We start from the raw sequence: 24,320 nt of genomic DNA on the forward strand, positions 1-24,320 counted from the left end.
GCAGATAATTGTATGTGTGTGGTACAGAGATGGGGTAGTCATTCAAAAATCATGTTAACTACTATTATTGAACACATAATGAGTCCATGCAATTTATGTGATTTGTTAAGCTAATCTTTACTCCTGAATTTATTTGGTCTTGCCATAACAAAGGGGTTGAATAGTATTTGACTCTTGACATTTCAGCTTTAAATTTTTTATTAATTTGGAAAATGTTTTACAAACAAAATTCCACTTTGACACGATGTATTGTGTGTAGATCAGTGACACAAAACTACCATTTCATCAATTTTAAATTCAGGCTGTAACACAACATTTGGAAAAAGTCAAGGAGTGTGAATACTTTCTGAAGGCACTGTATATTCTTATGGGAGCCAAATTGTTTATGTGACCATCAGAGGGGAAAAGAAAGCACATCCATGCTCCAGAGTCTCAGCTTTCAGGAATGGGTACATCCATAATCCAGAGTCTCAGCTTTCAGGAATGGGTACATCCATGCTCCAGAGTCTCAGCTTTCAGGAATGGGTACATAATAGCTTACAGCCAAAGCGGTTCAAACACTAGATCCAAATTCATAGGAAGAAAATACATTCAACATTGGCCTCAGAAACCACCAGAAACTAACCGCCAGAAGCTTCCGTTTTACCACAGAGAGCGTTAGCTTCAATCTGTTCACCTCTACCTTTCCTGGCTGGCAAAGTACCAGGATGTTGTCTCTGGTTTTTAATCTGAATTTAGAGAATTGAAAACAGAATCTGAATGCATCTGAGAAGTTCAATATATTGAACTTTGATTAACTTGAAATTATGGTTTGTAAATTTGATACACAGACAATATAATCCAATATCTACCCTATTGAAATTTAATATACAAATATAGAATTTGAATATTCAATTAAATTGAAATGTTATTTAAAAACTGAACACAATATTAGTTCAATTTCAAATCATGAAATACAAGTTCAATGATTCAATTTGTGCATTACACGTTCAAAACTATTAAATTCGAATTCAATATCCTAATACAAATTATAAATTATACAATTTAAATACAATCTGTTGGCAATGAAATCACTCCATATAGAACTTCTAAGCCCCTTAACCCAAAGACTTAACACTGAGTGCATGTATAGTAGTCTCTCATGACAGACTTAATATTAGCTGGCCTGTGCGCACACAAGATTTGGTTCTAGGTGCCAAGATCATATGTACTGTATAGAGACCGTGGAAGAGGCGACGCGAGAGGGTTTACGCCCATCAAAATATGTCCACGATAAGCAGACTGATAAGCAGACCGCCCAGCCTATGGCTTTATATTGAAGCACACAATGAGAGCACAGCATCCCTCACAGGGTCTTAGCATGCAAAGCCTCCTCTATTTGGTTTTTACTATATGTGAATTCTTCTGCATTAGGTGAATCTGTTTCAGCTGTAGATGCCATTATCTACTTAATTCTAAAGCGGTGACTGCTAAGTGTGGGGAGAACTATGGGATGATTGGCAGGTTGGTCTTGGATTGTGGAATAATAGACATGTTGAATCATAAGGAATCATAGAGATCCAATTATATAATTTCTATGTGTTTAATATGCTAAACTGACATATGGGAATTAAACATTTGTCAAGAATTTGATGACCAGTTGGTCAATATACATTTGGGACACAAAAACTAAAAAGTACTGTAAAATGTGAAATATTTATTACAATGTTAATATGTACACTTGACAGTACATGTAAAGAACAATTAGCGACTAGTCCATGAAAAAAAAAAAAATCTTATAAAGATATCAATACTTAAAGTGACACATATGTATAAAATATATTGCATAACTTGCCATATCCTGAAAATGTGCTTAAAGTAAGAAAGGTAAAGGCGTTTAACAGAGTTCAGCTTAGATCTTTCCTGTCCTCTTCCCAGCATTCCTCCTCAGGTTTTCCGTGCTCGTTTCCCATGACAAAGGGCAGAGCAGAGTCTTCCTCCCTGGAGCAGAAAGCCCACTTCCCACTCGGCGAGGCGTTCTCTGAAACTCTGGAGAGAGAAATTCTCATAAGTGAGTCTGGAGCTTTTGGTCATGTATCAAGAACCAGATTAATGGAGCAGAAAGACCAAATCACATTATTAGAAAAAAATAACAAATTCATGACTTCTATGGAACAATTCTCTCACAGACAAATGGGCAGCAAAAGGTGTCTTTATTTGCGCTGATGAGTCCTGTCTCATGTGGCTGTTCCCTATACAGCCCTGACCAAATCACACCCAGGGCTGCTTTACCACAGATAGTTACAGCATAGCCATCTCTGCATGCATGGGGGGGGGGGGGGGGGGGGGGATAATAGTAGAACATTTAGGTTATGTCTCCCATCCCTAAGTGGTATTACCACTATTGATATAGCTAGATTAGAACACTCCTTGACAACAGTGTGTTTCCAGGGAAATGGTACAGATATGTTGAAGTGTGAGGCATGGTGGTCTGGATGCAGTACAGGTCCTAATCTACTGTCCACTGTTACAGCATAAGGCTTATAACATAAAGGATTTCTCCCTGCTCTGTTCTCCGCTCACATTCCTCTGCGGCCACATACCCACTAACACAGACAGAAGGTCAACATGTGGAGGTCAGGTCTCTGCAGGGGGCAGCAGGTCACAGACCGCGCTGCACTGTGGGGTACATGTAAGACATCACAACATGTAGAGCATTGGCCTGGCAGGGTGCTGCAGGTCAAAGGGCATAGTCTCAAGAAGAGCTATGGTGGCCCTTCAGGTCATTCTCCTAGTATCTAGGCCAGTGATCCCCAGTGGGGTGACTGAAGTGTTATTTTGGAAATGTTGACACAAGGAAACAACTTTCTCCATGACATCAAAAAGGTAATAGTAGTCTAAAACAAAAAGCTTTTGGCGAAAGGGGGATACCTAGTCAGTTGTACAACTGAATGCCTTCAACTGAAATCTGTCTTCCACATTTAACCCAACCCCTCTGAATCAGGGGGCTGCCTTAATCTCTATTTTGAAAGACTTATCTGTGCTCTAGCTCTGAATGAAATGCCCCACCTGACCTTCCACAGTCTGCTGATTTCCTCTCTGAAATGATAAAATCCCAGAGATTGCTTTCTCCTGAACTTTCCCACCTCTCTCCCTCTCTGTTCCCTCTGCTGCTTATCGCCAGTGCGACGCACAGAATCCTGAGGAGTAGTTATATGTTCTTCTCCCCGATTTCTTTTTTCCCACAATTAATTAACACCAAGGGGTAAACAGGTTTTCGGGTTGTTAATCTGCCCAAATAATTTTCCACCATCTCTGTCTATGTGGAATAACCTGAATAGACTGAATAAGTCAAATTAAATCAAATTGCATTGGTCACATACACATATTTTGCAGATGTTTCCAGCTCAAACAGTGCAGTAATACCTAATACAAAACAATACACACAAATCCCTGCAAATAAAAAGAAAGAAATGAAGAAACATCAGAATAGCCCTGAGACATGGGGAAATGAGTGGAGCAGAATAGAAGAATGCTCTGTGACCTGCGGTTCACTCTACCTTGGTTAGCGCATGGCCAACAAGTCACACAGACAATTATCACCCAGAGCTGTGTTTGGCTTCCTCGCTGGATAGCAGAATGAATGTGCCCTTCTATTGCAATGGCACTGGCTATAGATAGGACCAACTTTAACAGACTGCAGACTGTCGCCACAGAAGTTATTATGTGCTCCCCTCTCTCTCACAGCAACTTTGTTATGATGATTGGAGAGAGGACACTTGCCAGGGAAAAATCCAATAGGTCATCTTGAACTATGCCTAGTTTATTACATTTTACAAGCCACCTCCTCATCATACACCAATTACACAAAGTTTTACTCTCTCTCACACATTGGCATTCTCTCAACCAGCTTTATCTGGAATGCCTTTCCAACAGTCTTGAAGGAGTTCCCACATGCTGAGCACTTGTTGGCTGCTTATCCTTCACTCTGTGGTCCGACTCATCCCAAACCATCTCAATTTGGTTGAGGTCATGGGATTGTGGAGGCCAGGTCATCTGATGCAGCACTCATAGAGCAAAATCAGTTGCAACCCAATTCTGATATTTTTTCCACTAATTGGTCTTTTGAACAATCACATCCGTAACTTTCACATCGGCTCTATTTCCAATTAGTTTAAAAAATGTCACAATTTGTCTGCCTGTAAATGCAGCCAGAGTGGCTCAGATAAATATAAAGGGGTGGCATAGCTCTACATGTGTTCAGAGTTGGATGCAGCACCGTGGATGCCCTCATATACCACATAGACATTTTAGTTGACGTCTGCCAAGGATACTTAACTCACAATCCATAAAAAGCCCTGCTGAAATTGAATCCGCTATGCCATTTAGGTCACAGCGACCGCACACTTTTGTTTGGTGGAAAAACTGTCTACACAGATGCACACACTCAAATCTACAGTGCATTCGGGAAGTATTTAGACCCCTTCCCTTTTCCACATTTTGTTACGTTACAGACTTATTCTGAAATGTATTAAATACACATTTTCCCTCATCAATCTACACACAATAACCCATTATGACAAAGCGAAAACAGGTTTCTAGAAATGTTCCCAAAAATCTGAAATACCTTATTTACAGAAGTATTCAGACCCTTTGTTATTAGAATAAAAATTGAGCTCAGGTGCACACATTTTCCACTGATCATCCCTGAGATGTTTCTACAACTTGATCGGAGTCCACCTGTGGTAAATTCAATTGATTGAACATGATTTGGAAAGGCACACACCTGTCTATATAAGGTCACACAGTTGACAGTGAAGGGTACCAAAAAATATCTGCAGCATTGAAGGACGCCAAGAACAAAGTAGCCTCCATCATTCTTTTTATTACCCTGGACCCGAAGGTAATAAAAGTGTGGAAAAGTGTGTGTGTGGCTGAAAACAAGTAAAATTTTAACAAAAAGGTTTGCTGTGTGCCTTCACTTCTCCCTGGGCCTGCTGTTTCAACATAGCACCAATAACCTGTCTGTCTGTCTCCCTGTCTCCATGCCTGTCTCCTGCTTTTCTGGCACTCTTTACCCTTTGTAGTGTGTGAAACTAAACAATGTCTTGCGGGAACCTGCACAATGTTATTACAATACTGTCATGACGTTGGCCTGTGGGTAAGGTTTATGACCCCCCCATAAATACCTTTCTCCCTTCCATCTCTCTTGACTCTACAGAGGGACTCTTGAATAGCTTTTGTTAAACAGAGAGTCTGGGAACATCAAACAAGTGGCGGGAAAGGAACCATATTTCAGTAATAGAACCAGTTGAAAACATGCGTTGGTACTTAATGAATATGATGTCAGTTCGGTTGTCATCTGAGACATTAAGACTGATGACAGGACGACCTAAACGACCTAAGTCTACACATTATAATTATCAGATTCACATGGAATTGTTGTGCAATTCAAATGTTTAAATATAAAATTATTTGGTACCAGATGAAATGTAATGTTAGCTTCCAAATGAGAGATTTGGGTTATCATAAGGTTAGGGCTCTGCTCAATCAGTGGCCCACCCCTGTGAAGAGACATGGGTTGTAGACCACTATATAAGCCCTTGACAAAAATGTAACCTTCTGTTCCGGGTACATTAGAATGACGATCCGATGTCAGAAGGGTTCAGATAATAACTACAGAACGAAGCCAACCTCAGCGTGAGCTTTGGTTGCGAATGGTATGAACTTTGAACTCTTATTCACTACAGAAGTGATACCTCCTAGCCGTTGAGTTAGCAACAGCAGCTGCAAACGTGGGCTAGGAAAGAACAGACAGAGTAACCCGTCTACCACACAACAACGTTACTACAACGTATCCAATTTACCACCAGAGACATTCTACCGAGGACAGGAAGATCTCTGTTGGCCAACACGACCAGCATCTACGACCAACCTATCGAAGCGCAGCTCAGAGTAAATATTTATTGCATTTTCCTTTTCCAAATGGGCGGTAATTTAGAATGCATAAGATTCTGTATTTACGATAGAGTAGCTGCCTACGGCCCGATAGAGACATCGCTTCTCCCTTTGTTCTTCAGTTTTCCCGCTCTTTCACTCAAACCCAACCCAGTTTTCTTTGTGTTACCAGCTGTCATATCTGTTCTGTCCGCTAGGGACGTTTTCCTTTATGACATAATTTGTAATCAAGGTATGATTCATTCTGTGTATATGTAATTCTGTGTGATTAGTTAGGTATTTAGTAAATAAATAATTAAACCCAATTTTGTATTGCGGATTCAACTTGTTAGCCAGGGTTCGTGAAGATAACCAAGAATTTACAGCTTTCAGATGAGACTGAAATAAGGTGACGATTAATATTGACTGCTATTGATGTAAACTATTACTAGGTCTTTAAGAGTTTATTCGGAAGATAACAGCTCTATAAATATTATTTCCTGGTGCCCCGACTTTCTAGTTAATTACATTTACATGATTAGCTCAATCAGGTAATATTAATTACAGAGAAAGGATTTTATAGAATAGCATGTCATATCACTTAATCCGGCATAGCCAAAGACACAACAATACATTATTTTGATACATTGTAAAAAAAAAAAAAGCTGTATTTTTCCACACTGTACCCCAGCCAGGTACAAATTGGGGGAGGGACACAACAAATAAATAGCTTTGCATGTGTGGCTCCTTACCACAATCAATCAGTATGGCAAAAATAATCTCTGCTCAGAGGGCCTAGCTAGTGTGGAAGGAGAGAGAAGCTAGTGTGGAAGGAGTCTCTTCCACTTTGGAAGATTAAGAATTTTCTGTGTATGAGGATCATGTCTGTCAATTCGGAGTGTGACAGTGACTTGGAAGAAGAGGATGAGATTGACCTTCAGCCAGCCCCAGGACCAGCCCGTCAGCAGCCAGCCCCATGACCAGCCAGTCAGCAACCAGCTCATCAGCAGCCTGCAGGAGGAGAAATATGTATGTCAAAAAATTGTGAAATTGAATGGTCTTCTTGACGAAGGAATGAACCACCCTGCATGGCCGCCAATGTGGTAAGGATGAAACCAGAGAAAAACACGAATGGCGGTTATTCATGGGCAGGACATAAAGTATTCGTTTTAACTGTTCATCCCAGATACCATCCAGTAATTTATTCTGGACTGCACTAATTTAGAGGGAAGGCATGCTTTTTTTTGCATACTTTGGGTTTTTACCCTTGCTGGTGTTTTCAGATCCAAATAGGGGATCCACAGAATCCCTGTGGGATGCAGAAACTGGCAGAGAACATTTCCGTGCACAATGTCTCTGGAAACCTTCCACATTATTTCCAGGATTATCTGCTTCGATAACCGAGACACCAGACCAGCTCGGCGGCAGAGAGACAAGCTAGCTACAATCAGGTCAGTGTGGGACAAGTGGGTGGACCGCCTTCCCCTGTTTTACAACCCTGGGCCCAAAGTTACTGTTGATGAGCAGCTTATGCCATTTAGGGGCCGCTGCCCCTTCAGGCAGTACATACCGTCTAAACCCACAAAATATGGAATATAGATCTGGGCTGCCTGTGATGCTGCTTCATCATAGGTGTGGAACATGCAAGTGTATACAGGGAAGCCAGAAGGAGGAGTCCCTGAGAAGAACCAAGGGATGCGGTTGTCCTGAATGTGACACAGGGACCCAGTGGCCACAACATCACATGCGATAACTTTTTTACTTTGCACAAGCTGGGACAGGAGCTCCTCAAGAGGAAGTTGACGATGGTAGGAACAGTACAAAAAAAAACAAGCCAGAGCTCCTACCTCAGCTGTTGAATACACGTAACCGGCCTATCAATTCCTCTAGGTTTGTGTTCATGGCCGACACGTCCCTAGTGTCCTACGTGCCAAAGAAAGGCAAAAATGTGAGTACGCTGCATAGGGATGGGAGAATCTGTGTCCAGGAACATCAAAAAACAGAAATCATAATGGATTACAATGCCACAAAAGCAGAGATGGACAATTTAGACAAGATGGTGGCAAAATAAGAAACCTATGCTGGCCACTTGTGATATTCTTCGACATCTCGTTTGTCATCTGGATGGCATTGAACACAAATTGGAACAGAGAGAAGCTCCAGAGGAGACGGCTCTTTCTCGAGGAGCTGGGCAAGGCATTATTAAGACCTCAAATCCAGGGGAGGCAACATATCCCAAGGACCCCAGCTTCTGCAGTCATCGTGAGGAGGATTCAAGAGGAGGATGCTGGTGCCCCATCCGCCCGACCCACAGAACCAACAACTCCCATACCGGAAGTAAGTGTGAGTGATGTTGTTGCATGTGTGTGTCTGAGTCTCCTACCATGGCCTGCTGTAACTATATATGTGAGTGAGATGTTAGTAAAATCTCCAGAACTAAATGTTTTCATCATTCTAGATTGCAGCCAGTAGAAACAAGAAGCTCTGTGATGCAAAAATTCTAGCTTAATGCTTAGCGCATAGAATTAAAAAGGTTTTGTCAGATATTATTCATCCTAATCAGACAGGTTTTTTACATGGACGATACATTGGAGATAATATAAGACAAATACTGGAAACAATAGAACACTATGAAGTATCTGGGAAACCAGGCCTGGTTTTCATAGCGGACTTTGAAAAGGCTTTTGATAAAGTATGACTGGAGTTTATATATAAATGCCTGGAATATTTCAATTTTGGAGAATCTCTTATAAAATGGGTTAAAGTTATGTATAGTAACCCTAGGTGTAAAATAGTAAATAATGGCTACATTTCAGAAAGTTTTAAACTGTCAAGAGGAGTAAAACAAGGTGGTCCACTATAGGCACTATAACTATTTATTATTGGCATCGAAATGTTAGCTGTTACAATTAGATCCAACAATAATATTAAAGGATTAAAAATCCATGCCTTAAAAACAAAAGGTGTCATTGTAAACTGATTCATGTTTTCTTTTAAATCCACAATTAGAATCCCTCCACAGCCTCATAGAGGATCTACATACTTTTTCTAACCTCTCTGGATTAAAACCAAATTATGATAAACACCAGTCTCAACGTCAACAGTGAAGAGGCGACACTGGGATGCTGGCCTTCTAGGCAGAGTTCCTCTGTCCAGTGTCTGTGTTCTTTGGCCCATCTTAATCTTCTCTTTTTATTGGCCAGTCTGAGATCTGGCTTTTTCTTTGCAACTCTGCCTAGAAGGCCAGCATCCAAGTGTCGCCTCTTCCCCGTTGATGTTAAAACTGGTGTTTTGCAGGTACTATTTGATGAAGCTGCCAGTTGAGGACTTGTGAGGCGTCTGTTTCTCAAACTAGACACACTAATTAATGTACTTGTCCTTTTGCTCAGTTGCGCAACGGGGCCTCCCACTCCTCTTTCTATTCTGGTTAGAGCCAGTTTGCGCTGTTCTGTGAAGGGAGTAGTGCACAGTGTTGAACGAGAGTTTCAGTTTCTTGGCAATTTCTCGCATGGAATAGCCTTCATTTCTCAGAACAAGAATAGACTGACGAGTTTCAGAAGAAAGGTCTTTGTTTCTGGCCATTTTAAGCCTGTAATCGAAGCCACAAATGCTGATGCTCCAGATACTCAACTAGTCTAAAGAAGGCCAGTTATATTGCTTTTTTAATCAGGACAACAGTTTTCAGCTGTGCTAACATAATTGCAAAAGGGTTTTCTAATGATCAATTAGCCTTTTAATATTATAAACTTGGATTAGCTAACACAATGTGCCATTGAAAAACAGGAGTGATGGTTGCTGATAATGGGCCTCTGTACGCCTGTGTAGATATTCCATTGAAGATCAGTCATTTCCTGCTACAATAGTAATTTACAACATTAACAATGTCTACACTGTATTTCTGATCAATTTTATATTATTTTAATGGACAAAAATGTGCTTTTCTTTCAAAAACAAGGACATTTCTAAGTGACCCCAAACTTTTGAATGTTAGTGTATATTTACCCCCAAAATATATGGGGGATTGGAAATGATGCAGACAATTACGTTGATGCAATATTAAAGATGATCCACCCCCTAAGAGAGAGAAAAAATAAGCGCTGTGATGTGTGTGGACCCAAGAAGGACAGGAAGACAGAACACATTCATCAAGTGCAAGAAATACATTTGGAACACACACAGTAAAACTCTGTCCCTCATGTGGTGTGTAGACCTGCCTTAATTTGTGTTCAATGGGGCTCATTTATAATTTCCATACAATTCTGTATGTAAAATTTGTCCTTCCAATTTGTTCAGTTCAAAGCAATAAACATCAATAGTGATGAATACCTTGTTTCTTTTATATTTGTTCAAGATAAACATGATTTATTCCATCCATGTCTTGATTATAATATATTTCTGTTCACCCAAAAAATAGCGCTTTTATTGATAAATGTGATTCAGCAGAGGTAAATGGCAACTATTAACCATGTATGCTGTCTATATTGCTAAGAATTAAGTATTTTTACGTAAATTGTTATGGCTGTATTGTTTTAAAAACCCAATAATGTTGTTGGTCCATCAGACCCGTGAACATTGGATGAATAACAAAAACATAAACACCACACAAGGGTTAAATCCTCAAAGGATAAGATGATCCAACTTTCAAAACAAGTCCTTTTTGGCTAGCCACAGTAGTCAACTAGCTAGCTAGTTAGCCATTTAGCTTTCTAGCACATTCCCAAAGGTGGTTTGAAATGTGGCTTGAAATCCCAGATTCCATGTGCTTTTTGGCTGTTTATATTGCAGGAAAAAGAACCGATTAGAATCGAATATGCAAAAAAATTGGATTCGAGTCGCATTAAACTTCCAATGTGAACAATACTTTAGAGCGCATTTGTTTTTTCCTCCCAAAATTTGAAAAATGACTTGTTGTTTAACTTACTTTCACTGCACTTTGAAATGTTGGTGGGGGCTCATTAGCATATTTGGGAGCATGGTCTAAAATATGTTGTACTTGTGCCAACTGAGTGGAAGTGTTGTACCAGTTTAAGTGGTTTTATCGCTATGTTGATTATTAAGGTTGGGCACCCAGTTCTACAATATTTGTATTTGACTTAAATGTAAATTTGTAATAGCGTGTGACAATCAAGAGCTACACTTTAAAAAGAGGTTACTGTGCATTTTCCAGTAAGTTAATGGCAGTTGGTCACTGGGAAGTTTGCTGCAAGTTAATCGCAGTTGGTCACTGGTCAGCTTGCTGCAAGTAGTTATTGTAAAATTCACAGTAACTTACTATGGCTCATCTCTGTCACGCTCACTGACCTGATGGTGTGTCAGGAAGGTCAGTTTGATGCCAACCAAGAGGTTGAGGCACGGTGAAGCCCAAGTGTGCTCACCACAAAGGAAGGTTAGGAGTTGTCAACTAATGTTATAAGCTTTCTTGTAATTAGAAAACCTTCTGGCAGCTAGTTGCAAGTAAGTTACCGTGCATTTTACAATAACATTTGTGCAAGTTAAGCTGCCAGTAAGTTAATGGCAGTTAGTTGCCAGTTACTGGCTATTAAGTTACTGTGAATTTTACAATAACTTAGTGACAGCTGGTTGCCAATTAGGTAACCCAAAATTCACAGCAACTTCTAGACAACTAACTTCCATGAAGTTCCTGTGAAATGCACAGTAACTTTTTAAGTGACTCTGTGAGGGTAATTTTCTCCAGGTGTCAGAAAAACCTTTCAATAAGTCGTGTTGTTTGGGTAAAGATTTCATTAAGACCTATTTGACAGACTCGGTTATTTCCATCTCTATCTGGATATTCAGCAGTGAACACATTTACCTTAGGTACATACTGTAGGTATCTATTCAAGACCAGGTCTAGGCCTGCCTACCTTATGCCAGTCAGAGGAGAAGAGGAGAAGAAGGGAAGGCTGTTGTCTGCCCCTCTGCAACCATTACTTTGGCCACCAACCAAACTTGTTCTTGGAATTCCTTAGGACTCACCGGGGGCCTATTCTAGGGCCTATTCATGTACATAAATCAGGTCTTTCAGGAACGTAATCAGTGGACATGGAAAAGTAAATAAATAAAGGCCATGTTCACAATATTATAGTCCACAAGAAGGTCCATTAGGCGGTGGGGGTACTAACCTGGGCGTGAGGTGGGGGTGGAGGGATATAAACCTGGGTGCAAGGTGGGGGTGGAAGGATATGACTACTGGACGGACAGAGAAGAGAGGGAAAACCACATTTGGTTCATGGATCCGTATTTGTGGGGGTAGAGAGGGATGGGTATGGGGAGGTAACTTAGAGCAGTATACTATTGGTTTGTTAAGAGCCATCCCCCACACATATACAGTACTTGTCAAAACGCCTTGACTTACTGTATAACCGATACCATCTGGGCCAGACATTTCTGACAAAACCAAAGGTTACAGATAAGACTTTTACATGCTTTCAGAGGGAAACTCTCCCTGTCTTGCAATCATTACTTTACAATTAAGAACTAAGTCATGGCTTCCTGCTCATGAGTTCACCAGTCGTTCCCAGCTCCAGCTCTCAGGGGGAGTTGTGAATGGCTGTATAAAGCAGAGATGTGAGGCTGTGTATTCAGCCCAGCAGAGGAAGAATGACATCAGGAGCGTACGGTGGCAGCTATAGACATCACTGAAAGGTCATCAAGACAGAGATGAAGAGTGTGACCTTGATTATCCCCAAACACAATGACAGAGACACAACAAGAGGAGTCCAATTTATTGTCCTACCATGTTTGATATTCCAATTGGCTCTCATCAAGGTGACTGTATGCGAACGACCCTTTGTTCTCCTACATTAAAGAGGCAAGGGGAAGCACACAAACAAAAAAGCTTCAAATGATGACATCCTAACTAGCATGCACAATGCACACACCAAGTAAGGCACAGGCTTTACATGCCAGCAGCATACCACCCTACATCCCACTGCTGGCTTGCCTCTGAAGCTAAGCAGGTTTGGTCCTGGTCAGTCCCTGGTGGGTGCTACACATCGGATGAGGTAAGTTTCCCAAGGGGTGCATGTTTTGGTTTTTGCCCTAACACTACACAGCTGATTCAGCTGGGGACAAGGACAGAGTTTAGAAAATCCTGCCCTTCTATGTAAAGCGCTTTGAGTACCTCAGCTAGCAGAAAAGCGCTATGTAAATCCAATCAATTATTAACATGCTATAATTGGTTCTCCATATGAGAGTTGTTCCCTTCAGAGTCAACTCTCAGACTTGTACTTGCCATCCTCGACTTGAGCGTTGACAAACAGCAGCACCATGAACACCTGGCAATGAGAGGTCTGTCCAAAAATGACTACAGCGCTTCTGCACACTGATTGGAAAACAAGCATTCACGTGACATGGACCAGGTTCCATAGCTGTTTTGAAGACAAGGGAATGCCCAGCGCTATATATCTGGGACTCAACATAAATTTCTAATTTTCCCAAGTCCATTCATGGGAAATCACCACATGGGCACCAACTCGGAAAAGTCATTCAATAGATGCTCCATTGTCAGTTAGGTGCTGTTTTCTTAAATAACTTTCCTCCCACTCTTGAGGGTATTAATTTAAAAGCAGTGTCACATTTGGGAGACAAACAGGTCTGGGCAGAAAGTAAAATGTCAGGAAGACACACTTCAGTACTCCTGATCATGGAAAGAATGGGCATCATGGGGTTTAGAGGGAAATGTGACCGCAGCTCACGGAAACTCCACTATGTAACATCTGCAAAATAAATAGCCAATTGGTTTTGTGGCAACAAACGTGCATTATGAATGGGAGGATCCTTGGCAGGCATCGTCACGACAGAGCTCCTGTCAAATCTCATGTGATGTGACAAAGTGTTAGGGTTTCCGTTATGAAAATATGGCGCCGGACATCTGACCAGCAGCACTTAAATTTATCGGATCCAAACACATTGGGTGCGTAACCTGATTAGGGCGTCCACACACGGTGCTCCGAATGACAGAAATCCCATTTAGATTATGGTCATTCAATTTAAGAGAACATGCAAGTCGATGGTAGAATAACTGTCCACATTTACTTTCCCTCAGCCAACAAGATGATTAACGAACAGCATAATCACTAGCCTATACATAGACGCTGCGTGAGTTTCACTTTACAGTATATGACTGGAGACAGCAAAATCTTTTTGAATCCGAAAAATTACAGGGTAGCCTACTCTGCTGACGCTGACAAACAAATCAATAAAAACGGCATTGTCCATATACACTGTAATAGGCCTACGAGAAGGGGAGACAAATAGAATATGACGTCCATTTAAACTGGAGGTGGCAATGACCAAACAATAATAAAGAATGAATATGCAATGCACACTGATGCTCTCGGTTGGTGCCAATAAGATAGGTTATAGGACTACTGTTGTTCGCTGAATTAAGTTGAGCATTTTTAAAAATGTATTTCTGCATAGAAAGGAGTAGGCTAATTAGGCTATATAATTTTGCCAATTTAATTCAATCTACTATCCCCCATAGTAGAAAAGTTGACTTATTCTATTGGTCAGTTTGTTGAGAAAGAAATAGCCCAAACAGACTCTGGGACAGTGTGTGGAGATATATCCCAAATTCATACAACCAGTAGGCATAAATAAAACATATTTTTACAGCAATGAATCTGATGCAACAGATCAGAAAGTTTAGCTTAAAATGTTGATAAGATATTATTTATTAACGTTATTATCGCAGCAATGCGCACAAGGCAGTAGGCTACGTGCCAATGTACATTATGTACATTTGGCTAACGGACAACGAAAGGAAGTTGAAAACCAATAGAACATGAGAAAATAGGGTACTGGTTTCAATGGCATTTGGAAGTCTTTGAAAAAACAATTGCCTCCACGGATATGGTCCAATTTTGCTTAGGCTACTTTGAAGCAAGGAAAACATGCCTCAGTAAAATGTTCAATTAAGTAGTTAAATGCATACTGCCTCCAGCTCATTGCAAAGTGGTGTGTGACACACTGATGAAGCCTGCCTTCCGATGCATTTCAATGGGGAATGGGAAGCACGCCTCAATTACCAGTTGAGAAATAAAGATAGTTTTTTAATCGTGGCCCAAAAACTATTTTTAATAAACTAATTATCATTTAGAATTGTATGCAATGATTGGGTATATTAAAGCGCTGTCTGACAGATTTTCTGCTCAAAGGCTCTGTATCTGTACGATGTGCGCATGTGATGAATAAGATACATAACGAATATAAACACCAGCCATGACATGGGAACCAGCTGTGCAACAGGACTGATCATTACTCTGAGGTGGAGAGTGAACCGGAGCTGCACCTTGCCTGACTACACTTCAAACAGTCATAGGCTGTAGGGGGCCTCACGACTTGAGACTGGAGGGACCAAAGCCTTGGGAGTAGGTTTATGATACAGTGCTGTGAAAAAGTATTTGCTCCCTTTCTGATTTTCTAAATTTTTGCATTTTTTGATACTGAATGTTATCAGATCTTCAACCAAAACCCATTATTAGATAAGGAATCTGAGTTTACAAATAACAATTATTTTTGAAAAAGCAATTGCCCCATTACACTCAATAACTGGTTGTGCCATCTTTAGCCGCAATGACTGCAACCAAATGCTTCCTGTTGTTATTGATCAGTCTCTCACATCGCTGTGGAGGACCTTTGGCCCACTCTTGCATGCGGAACTACTTTAACTAAGCAACATTTGTGGGTTTTCAAGCATGAACTGTGTGTTTCAAGTCCTGCCACAACATCTCAAATGGGATTAGGTCTTGAATTTGACTAGGCAATTCCAAAACTTCTAATTAGTTGCTTTTTAATCTTTTTCATGTAGACACACGCAAACATTGTGTGTTTTGGATCAGTGTCTTGCTGCATGACCCAGCTGCGCTTCAGTTTCAGCTCACAGACAGATATCCTGACATTCTCCTGTAGAATTATCTGATACAGAGCATAATTCACAGTTCCTTCTATTAAGGCAAGTCGTCCAGGTCCTGAGGCAGCAAAGCATCCCCAAACCATCACCCTACCACCCTTGATATAAGGTTCTTACTGTGGAATGCATTGTTTGCTGTTCTCCAGGCATAATGGAACCCATGTTGTCCAAAAAGTTGACTCAATTTCCCCAAAAAGCACCTGGAAGCACCTGGATGATCATCAAGACTCTTGTAATAATGTTCTATGGACAGATGAGTCAAAAGTATAACTTTTTGGACGACATGGGTCCCATTATGCCTGGTGAAAACCAAACCTAACATTAGCAGATTGTTAGTTGAAAAAACATTAATCCGTGTCAAGTCAAGCAAGGCAGCTGTCCTAGCAGTTGCGTCAGCAATTTCAGATCCAATCTGCCCATCAGTGAGGCCTACAATTACTACTATTGGCAATTTCCTCGCATCAGCTAACTCCAAATGACAAAAAACCCAGCTAGCAGAATTGAGCTGAAGACTGCCCGTCTCCAACAGATGCCCTGATATGGCAACATGGCAGGAGCTGACATGATGATCAGGCTGCATGTTTCCAAACATCAGTGTTGTGTGTGAAGGTTTTGTTATTACATTTGTTTGAAGAGCAGAATAACTTACTCATAGCATCTGTCAGCGAAGACATCGGAGACGGAACTGAGAAAACAGAGAGAGGAGAAACTTGCCATTAATAATGTTCAGAGCGTCAACCAGTCATCACAACGGAGCAGCACTTAAGTGGAACAAAGAAGAGAGAGAAAGAGATAGAGAGTTAAGCCTGGCTGCAGAATTGGCACCAGTCATTGACACCAACACCATCAGGCTATAAATAAGGCCATAACACTCCTGAGTCTGTCAATGATGTCCATCCTGTATTCAGGCTATCAACTCTTAGCTCAGCATGTATCACACATCTCATCAGCAGCCCTCCCTCGCCTCATAACTTCTGTTGACAGAGCATATATCTCACATCCAAATCTCCTACTTCGAAAGCACATTTGCATGCTGCTGCTGTCACCCAGCTAAATGGTGGGAAGAACATGTGCAACAAACAGGATGCAGGTTTCTGACAAATTATATATAGCAATGCAATACATCACACTGAGAGAAGAGTTTTCGAAAAGCAACACCTGAAATAACTTATTTGGACTGAGCCTTTTTTCTCTCCACCTTTATTTAACAGGTAGGCCAGTTGAGAACAAGTTCTCATTTACAACTGCGACCTGGCCAAGATAAAGTAAAGCAGTGCGTCACAAACAACAACACAGTTACACATGGAATAAACAAACATACAGTCAATAACACAATAGAAAAGTCTATATACAGTGTGTGCAAATGAGGTAAGATAAGGCAATAAATAGGCCATAGTGGCAAAATAATTACAATTTAGCAATTAAACACTGGTGTGATAGATGTGCAGAAGATGAATGTGCAAGTAGAGATAATGGGGTGCAAAGGATAAAAATAACAGTATGGGGATGAGGTAGTTGGATGGGCTATTTAAAGATGGGCTATGTACAGGCGCAGTGATCTGTGAGCTGCTCTGACAGCTGGTGCTTAAAGTTAGAGAGGGAGATATGAGTCGCCAGCTTCATTGATTTTTGCAATTCGTTCCAGTCATTGGCAGCAGAGAACTGGAAGGAAAGGTGGCCAAAGGAGGAATTGGCTTTGGGGGTGACCAGTGAAATATACTTATCGATACATACAGATATCCATGTCGATATCAATGTGTATATGCCTGAATTTAAATCAATTAATATACTGTAGGTTCAGCCAAAAGAGGGCCCCGGACAGCACGTTCCTGTTCCTGGTCTGCAGGGTCCTAGAGTATGAGGACAAACCAGCATTCAGCACTGGGTCTGCATCTCTCCATTGTAGCCGGCTGGTCTGTGCAATAAGGACTTAGGACTGGATTGGGCTGAAGAGGTGCTGGGGCAGAGGCTGAGCTCTGTGAACCAGTGGGCTGGGCTGGGGGATCAAGGCTCAAGGTTGGGTCAACCTGTAAGATGATTGCTGAGCTTTGTCTCTCTAATGAAAAGCCTACGGGAGCAATGAGCAGCAGCTCTGTGGAGAAAGCGGAGGAAATTCGCAACCTGGAAGCTGCATCCTAACGAGGCACAGCCAGCCACTCAGGAGTCATGCCACAGGGAAGACCTCTGTAACAAGTCGCAAAATTAGTTGTGCTTCTGAAGGCCATGGTGACTCTGGGGGATGATATGAGATTCAGAAAAAAGCATGGGGCACACAACACACAAACAAAAGAAAAGGTCAACCCAAAAAATGCATTTCAGGAGAGTTAGCACTTTGCAGTCTTTCTAAGAACCACTCTCGGGCTCTGCTGCGGGGCGGGGGGGGGGGGGGGGGGGGGGGGGGGGGGGGGTCAATGACAAAAAAACACAATTGTGATTATCAAAGTGGTATCAAAGATCAGGAAAAGGAAAGCACTTCACAGAGTAATTTTCTCCCTGGGTGGTTTCTTTGCCTTTTGGACAGAGGGGAAGAGAGAGAAAGAGGGGAGACAGACACAGAGACAAAGACAGAGAGAGCGAGAGAGAGAATACTGTCCCCCTGTGATACTATCCAGCTGAGTCGTTTGGACTATGGCCTAGCCCAGGGATGGAAAACACTAATACGGGACCAATTTGACAAAAATGAATCTATATAAATATATATATACAGTACCAGTCCAAATTCACACACCTACTCAATCAAGGGTTTTTCTTTATTTTTACTATTTTCTACATTGTAGAATAATAGTAAAGACATCAACACTATGAAACTACACATATAGAATCATGTAGTAACCAAAAAAGTGTTAAACAAATATATTTTAGATTTTTCAAAGGAGCCACCCTTTGCCTTGATGACAGCTTTGCACACTCTTGGCATTCTCTCATTCTCTCAACCAGCTTAATCTGGAATACTTTTCCAACAGTCTTGAATAAGTTCCCACATATGCAGAACACTTGTGGGATGCTATTCCATCGCTCTGCGGTCCAACTCATTCCAAACCATCTCAATTGGGTTGAGGTCGTGATTGTGGAGGCCAGGTCATCTGATGCAGCACCCTATCACTCTCCTTCTTTGTCAAATAGCCCTTACACAGTCTGGAGGTGTGCTGGGTCATTGTCCTGTTGGAAAACAAAAGCACAAACCAGATGGGATGGTGTATAGCTGCAGAATGCTGATGTAGCCATGCTGCTGCCTTAAATTCTAAATAAATCACAGACGGTGTCACCGGCGAAGCAACCCCACACCATTATACCTCCTCCTCCATGCTTCACGGTGGGAACCAAACATACGGAGATCACCTGCTCACCTACTCTGCGTCTCACAAAGACACAGCGGTTGGAACCAAAAATCTCAAATTTGGACTCATAAGACCAAAGTACAGATTTCCACTGGTCTCATTTCCATTGCTTGTGTTTCTTGGCCCAAGCTAGTCTCTTCTTATTATTGGTATCCTTTAGATGTGTTTTTTTTCTTCTTCAGCAATTCGACCATGAAGGCCTCATTCACGCAGTCTCCTCTGAACAGTTGATGTTGAGATGTGTCTGTTACTCTGTAAAGCATTTATTTGGGCTGCAATGTGAGGTGCAGGTAATTGCTGATTTCTGAGGCTGGTAACTCTAATGAACTGATCCTCTGCAGCAGATGTAACTATGGGTCCTGCTTTCCTTTGGCGGTCCTCATGAGAGCCAGTTTCATCATAGCGCTTGATGGTTTTTGCAACTGCACTTGAAGAAACGTTCAAAGTACTTGAAATGTTCAGGATTGACTGACCTTCATGTCTTAAAGTAATGGACTGTTGTTTCTCTGCAAATTTGAGCTGTTAATATGGACTTGGTCTTTTACCAAATAGGGTTATCTTCTGTGTAACAACCCTTCCTTGTCACAACACAACTGATTGGCTCAAACACATTCAGAAGGAAAGAAATTCCACAAATGTTCTTTTAACAAGCCACACCTGTTCATTGAAATGCATTGCAAGTGACTACCTCATGAAGCTGGTTGAGAGGATGCCAAGTGTGTGCAAAGATGTCATGAAGGCAAAGGGTGGCTTCTTTGAAGAATCTCAAATACAAAAAATATTTTAATTAGCTTAAACACTTTTTAAGTTACTACATGATTTCATATGTGTTATTACATAGTTTTGATGTCTTCATTATTATTCTACAATGTAGAAAATAGTAAAAATTCATAAAAACCCTGGAATGAGTAGGTGTGTCCAAACTTTTGACTGGTACATACATACTAGTGGTCGACCGATTAATCGGAATGGCCGATTAATTAGGGCCGATTTCAAGTTTTCATAACAATCGGAAATCTGTGTTTTTGGACACCGATTTGGCTGTTTTTTTTACACCTTTATTTAACTAGGCAAGTCAGTTAAGAACACATTCTTATTTTCAATGACGGCCTAGGAACGGTGGATTAACTGCCTTGTTCAGGGGCAGAACGACAGATTTTCACCTTGTCAGCTCAGGGATTCAATCTTGCAACATTACAGTTAACTAGTCCAACCACCTGATTACATTGCACTCCACGAGGAGCCTGCCTGTTACGCGAATGCAGTAAGAAGCCATGGTAAGTTGCTAGCTAGCATTAAACTTATAAAAAACAATCAATCAATCATAATCACTAGTTAACTACACATGGTTGATGATATTACTAGTTTATCTAGCGTGTCCTGCGTTGCATATAATCGATGCGGTGGCATTCGCGAAAAAGGACTGTCGTTGCTCCGTGTACCTAACCATAAACATCAATGCCTTTCTTAAAATCAATACACAAGTATATATTTAAACCTGCTATTTAGTTAATATTGCCTGCTAACATGAATTTCTTTGAACTAGGAAAATGGTGTCACTTCTCTTGCAACAGAGTCAGGGTATATGCAGCAGTTTGGGCTGCCTAGCTCATTGCAAACTGTGAAGACCATTTCTTCCTAACAACGACAGCCAACTTCGCCAAACGGGGGATGATTTAGTGTACCTGTGGATGTATTTCAAGGCCTACCTTCAAAATCAGTGCCTCTTTGCTGGACATCATGGGAAAATCAAAAGAAATCAGCCAAGACCTCAGAAAGAAAAATGTAGACCTCCACAAGTTTGGTTCATCCTTGGGAGATATTTCTAAACACCTGAAGGTACCAGGATCATCTGTACAAACAATAGTATGCAAGTATAAACACCATGGGACCACGCAGCCATCATACCGCTCAGGAAGGAGACGGGTTCTATCTCCTAGAGATGAACGTACTTTGGTGTGAAAAGTGCAAATTAATCCCAGAACAACAGCAAAGGACCTTGTGAAGAAGCTGGAGGTAACAGATACAAAAGTATCTATATCCACAGTAAAACGAGTCCTATATCGACATAACCTGAAAGGCCACTCAGCAAGGAAGAAGCCACTGCTCCAAACCGCCATAAAAAAGTCAGACTACGGTTTGCAACTGCACATGGGGACAAAGATAGTACTTTTTGGAGAAATGTCCTCTGGACTGATGAAACAAAAACAGAACTGTTCGGCCATAATGACCATCGTTATGTTTAGAGGAAAAAGGTGAATGCAAATTAATTACTTAAAAATCATACAATGTGATTTTCTGGATTTTTGTTTTAGATTCCGTCTCTCACAGTTGAAGTGTACCTATGATAAAAATTACAGACCTCTACATGCTTTGTAAGTAGGAAAACCTGCAAAATCGGCAGTGTATCAAATACTTGTTCTCCCCACTGTACATACATACATACATACATACATACATACATACATACATACATACATACAGATCTAGCAGTAATACATACGTACGTACGTGCTGATCAGACATAACAGGATGCAGGAGACTTAACCTCAGCACCGCAGACTGGCCTCAGCTCAGACAAGAGGATGATTATTTTGTCTGCACAAGCAAGATTAAAGGGAGAATAATCACGCTAGCAAGTTTCTGCCAAATCCAAAAAGCTGTCTGTTTCGGTGGTCTGCTTTACTCATTACTCTCCACAGACATATCAACGATTGCCACTTATAGTTACCTTCTCCACTTTGAGACAGACCGGAAGGTACAGTATGTGGGAGCATGTCTGTCTCTCCTGCAATTGTGTGTGGGACAATCAAATGAAAAGTTAAACTAGTCATCAAGGATAGAACAAACCAACAAAGTAATGCAATTTGTTCCAGAGTACATCTAAATGTATGTAGATTTAAGATGTTTTATATTCTAAAACATGGCACTGTGTCTCTGTCGAAAGGGTCGAAAACTTTCCGGTAGATTTCCGGAATTTTCCAGGAAATTTTCCATGGAAGTTAAGCCCTTGAATTTGGGGAATTTTGCTTAAATTCATCAAAAAAGCTAGCTTATAACAGTGAACCTTTTTTGTTGGATACACGGGGCAATTCTAGGTCTTGTGGCATATTTTGGTTAAACTATCCCCAATTCAATGGAATTGCAACCCTCTGCATGCACAGTTAATTCTTCCACCACATGTGCAGTGCACTCTTCCATCACATGTACAGCTGATTCTCAAGATCTTGCACATTAATGAGATGCTATTGAGCCCACACTACAACACTGTCTGAGCCAAGGACTACATGCTTTCTGGTAAGTTTTGATTACAATATTGGGTGGGGTGAATATATTTTATATGACATACATGATTTTTTGTTAACTAGTAAATAGTAGCCTACAGAAAAGTGTGTTTAAATCATTTTTAACTTAACTTGTTAACAATTTCTGCTAGTTAGTTTTTGCTACCATGTGGGTTTTAGCTTGCTTGAGCCTACTAACTGAGGAGTGTTAATTCACCTGTTGATCTTACAAAGGAGTTGTTTAATCTAACTGCTTAACTATTTATCTGCACATGGAATTGTATTTGGGTTTTTTTAAACAAATTTTTTAATAATCTTTACAGGAAAATGCCACGGGCACTATATGATGTGTGGAGACATTTCACTGCAGCTAATGTAGAAGGAAAAGCTGTTTACATTTGCAAATACTGTGCCAAATCATATGTGAAGAATGCAACAAAGATGCATCTGGCCAAGTGCATAAAGTTCCCTCAGCGCTCATAACAAGCAACCTCTGACAAAAAACCCTCTACTTCTATTCGAGGTGAAAATGATGAATCAGACACCTTATTGATAGCAACCGCTCATGGTCCTCCTGGAATCAGAGTTTTTTAACTCAACGGAGGAACGTAGTCAGAGAAACGCTGATGAATGTCTTGCTCGAGCTGTGTATGCAACTGGTTCACCTCTGATGCTCACAGGAAATGTGTATTGGAAGAGATTTATGAATGTTCTTCGCCTAGCACACATCCCTCCAACCAGACATGATTTATCTACTCATATCCTGGATGCAGAGTTCAACAGAGTTCAGGTGAAAATCAAGGAAATTATAGAGAAAGCAGACTGTATTGCAATCATCTCTGATGGGTGGTAGAATGTTCTGGGCAAGGAATAATGAACTACATCATCTCCACCCCTCAATCAGTATTCTACAAGAGCACAACGGACAACAGACACACCGATCTCTACATTGCAGATGAGCTGAAGGCAGTTATCAATGACCTTGGACCACAGAAGGTATTTGGACTGCTGACAGACAATGCTGCGAACATGAAGACTGCTTGGTCTAAAGTGGAGGAGTCCTACCCTCACATCACACCAATTGGCTGTGCTGCTCATGCATTGAATCTGCTCCTCAAGGACTTCATGGCACTGAAAACAATGGATACACTCTACAAGAGAGCCAAGGAAATGGTTAGGTATGTGAAGGGTCATCAACTTATATCAGCAATCTACCTCACCAAGCAAAGTGAGAAGAATAAGAGCACCACCTGTTGGGATGGTGTTGTCATCATGTTTGACAGTCTCCTGGAGGGGAAGGAGTCTCTCCAAGAAATGGCCATATCACAGTCTGCCGATATGGACAGCCTCATCAAGAGGATCCTCCTGGATTATGTATTTTGGGAGAGAGTAGTAAGCAGCATGAAACTCCTGAAACCTATAGCAGTAGCCATTGCACGGATTGAGGGAGACAATGAGTCTGATGTTCAGACTCTGCTTGCAGATGTAATAGAAGAAATCCGTACTGCCCTGCCCACTTCACTGTTGCTCCAAGCAGAGGAAACTGCAGTTCTGAAATACATCAAAAAGCGTGACGACTTCTGCCTGAAGCCCATACACGCCGCAGCGCACATGTTGGACCCAAAGTATGCTGGCAAGAGCATCCTGTCTGGTGCAGAGATCAACAAGGCCTATGGTGTCATCACTATCATGTCTCGCCACCTTGGCCTGGATGAGGGCAAGGTTCTTGGCAGTGTGGCGAAGTACACTTCCAAGCAAGGGCTTTGGCATGGAGATGTAATATGGCAGTCGTGCAAACAGATCTCATCAGCCACCTGGTGGAAGGGACTTTGTGGATCTGAGGCTCTTTCCTCTGTTGCCTCCATC

General features: G+C 41.2%; 1 protein-coding gene across 1 annotated transcript in view; it reads right to left on the minus strand.

The window, feature by feature from the left end:
- Positions 1–953: 953 nt before the first annotated feature.
- The window catches only part of LOC120061513 (E3 ubiquitin-protein ligase RAD18-like), a 96,447-nt gene continuing 73,080 nt past the window's right edge, over positions 954–24,320 (minus strand). Inside the window, exon 12 of the mRNA XM_039011416.1 lies at positions 954–2,028. Within this exon, the coding sequence (XP_038867344.1) occupies positions 1,887–2,028 (142 nt within the window). The 3' untranslated portion in view covers positions 954–1,886. The remainder of the gene's footprint in view (positions 2,029–24,320) is intronic.

This window comes from Salvelinus namaycush, chromosome 2 (genome assembly GCF_016432855.1).
Source record: "Salvelinus namaycush isolate Seneca chromosome 2, SaNama_1.0, whole genome shotgun sequence".
In the NCBI taxonomy this organism is placed as follows: Eukaryota; Metazoa; Chordata; class Actinopteri; order Salmoniformes; family Salmonidae; genus Salvelinus; species Salvelinus namaycush.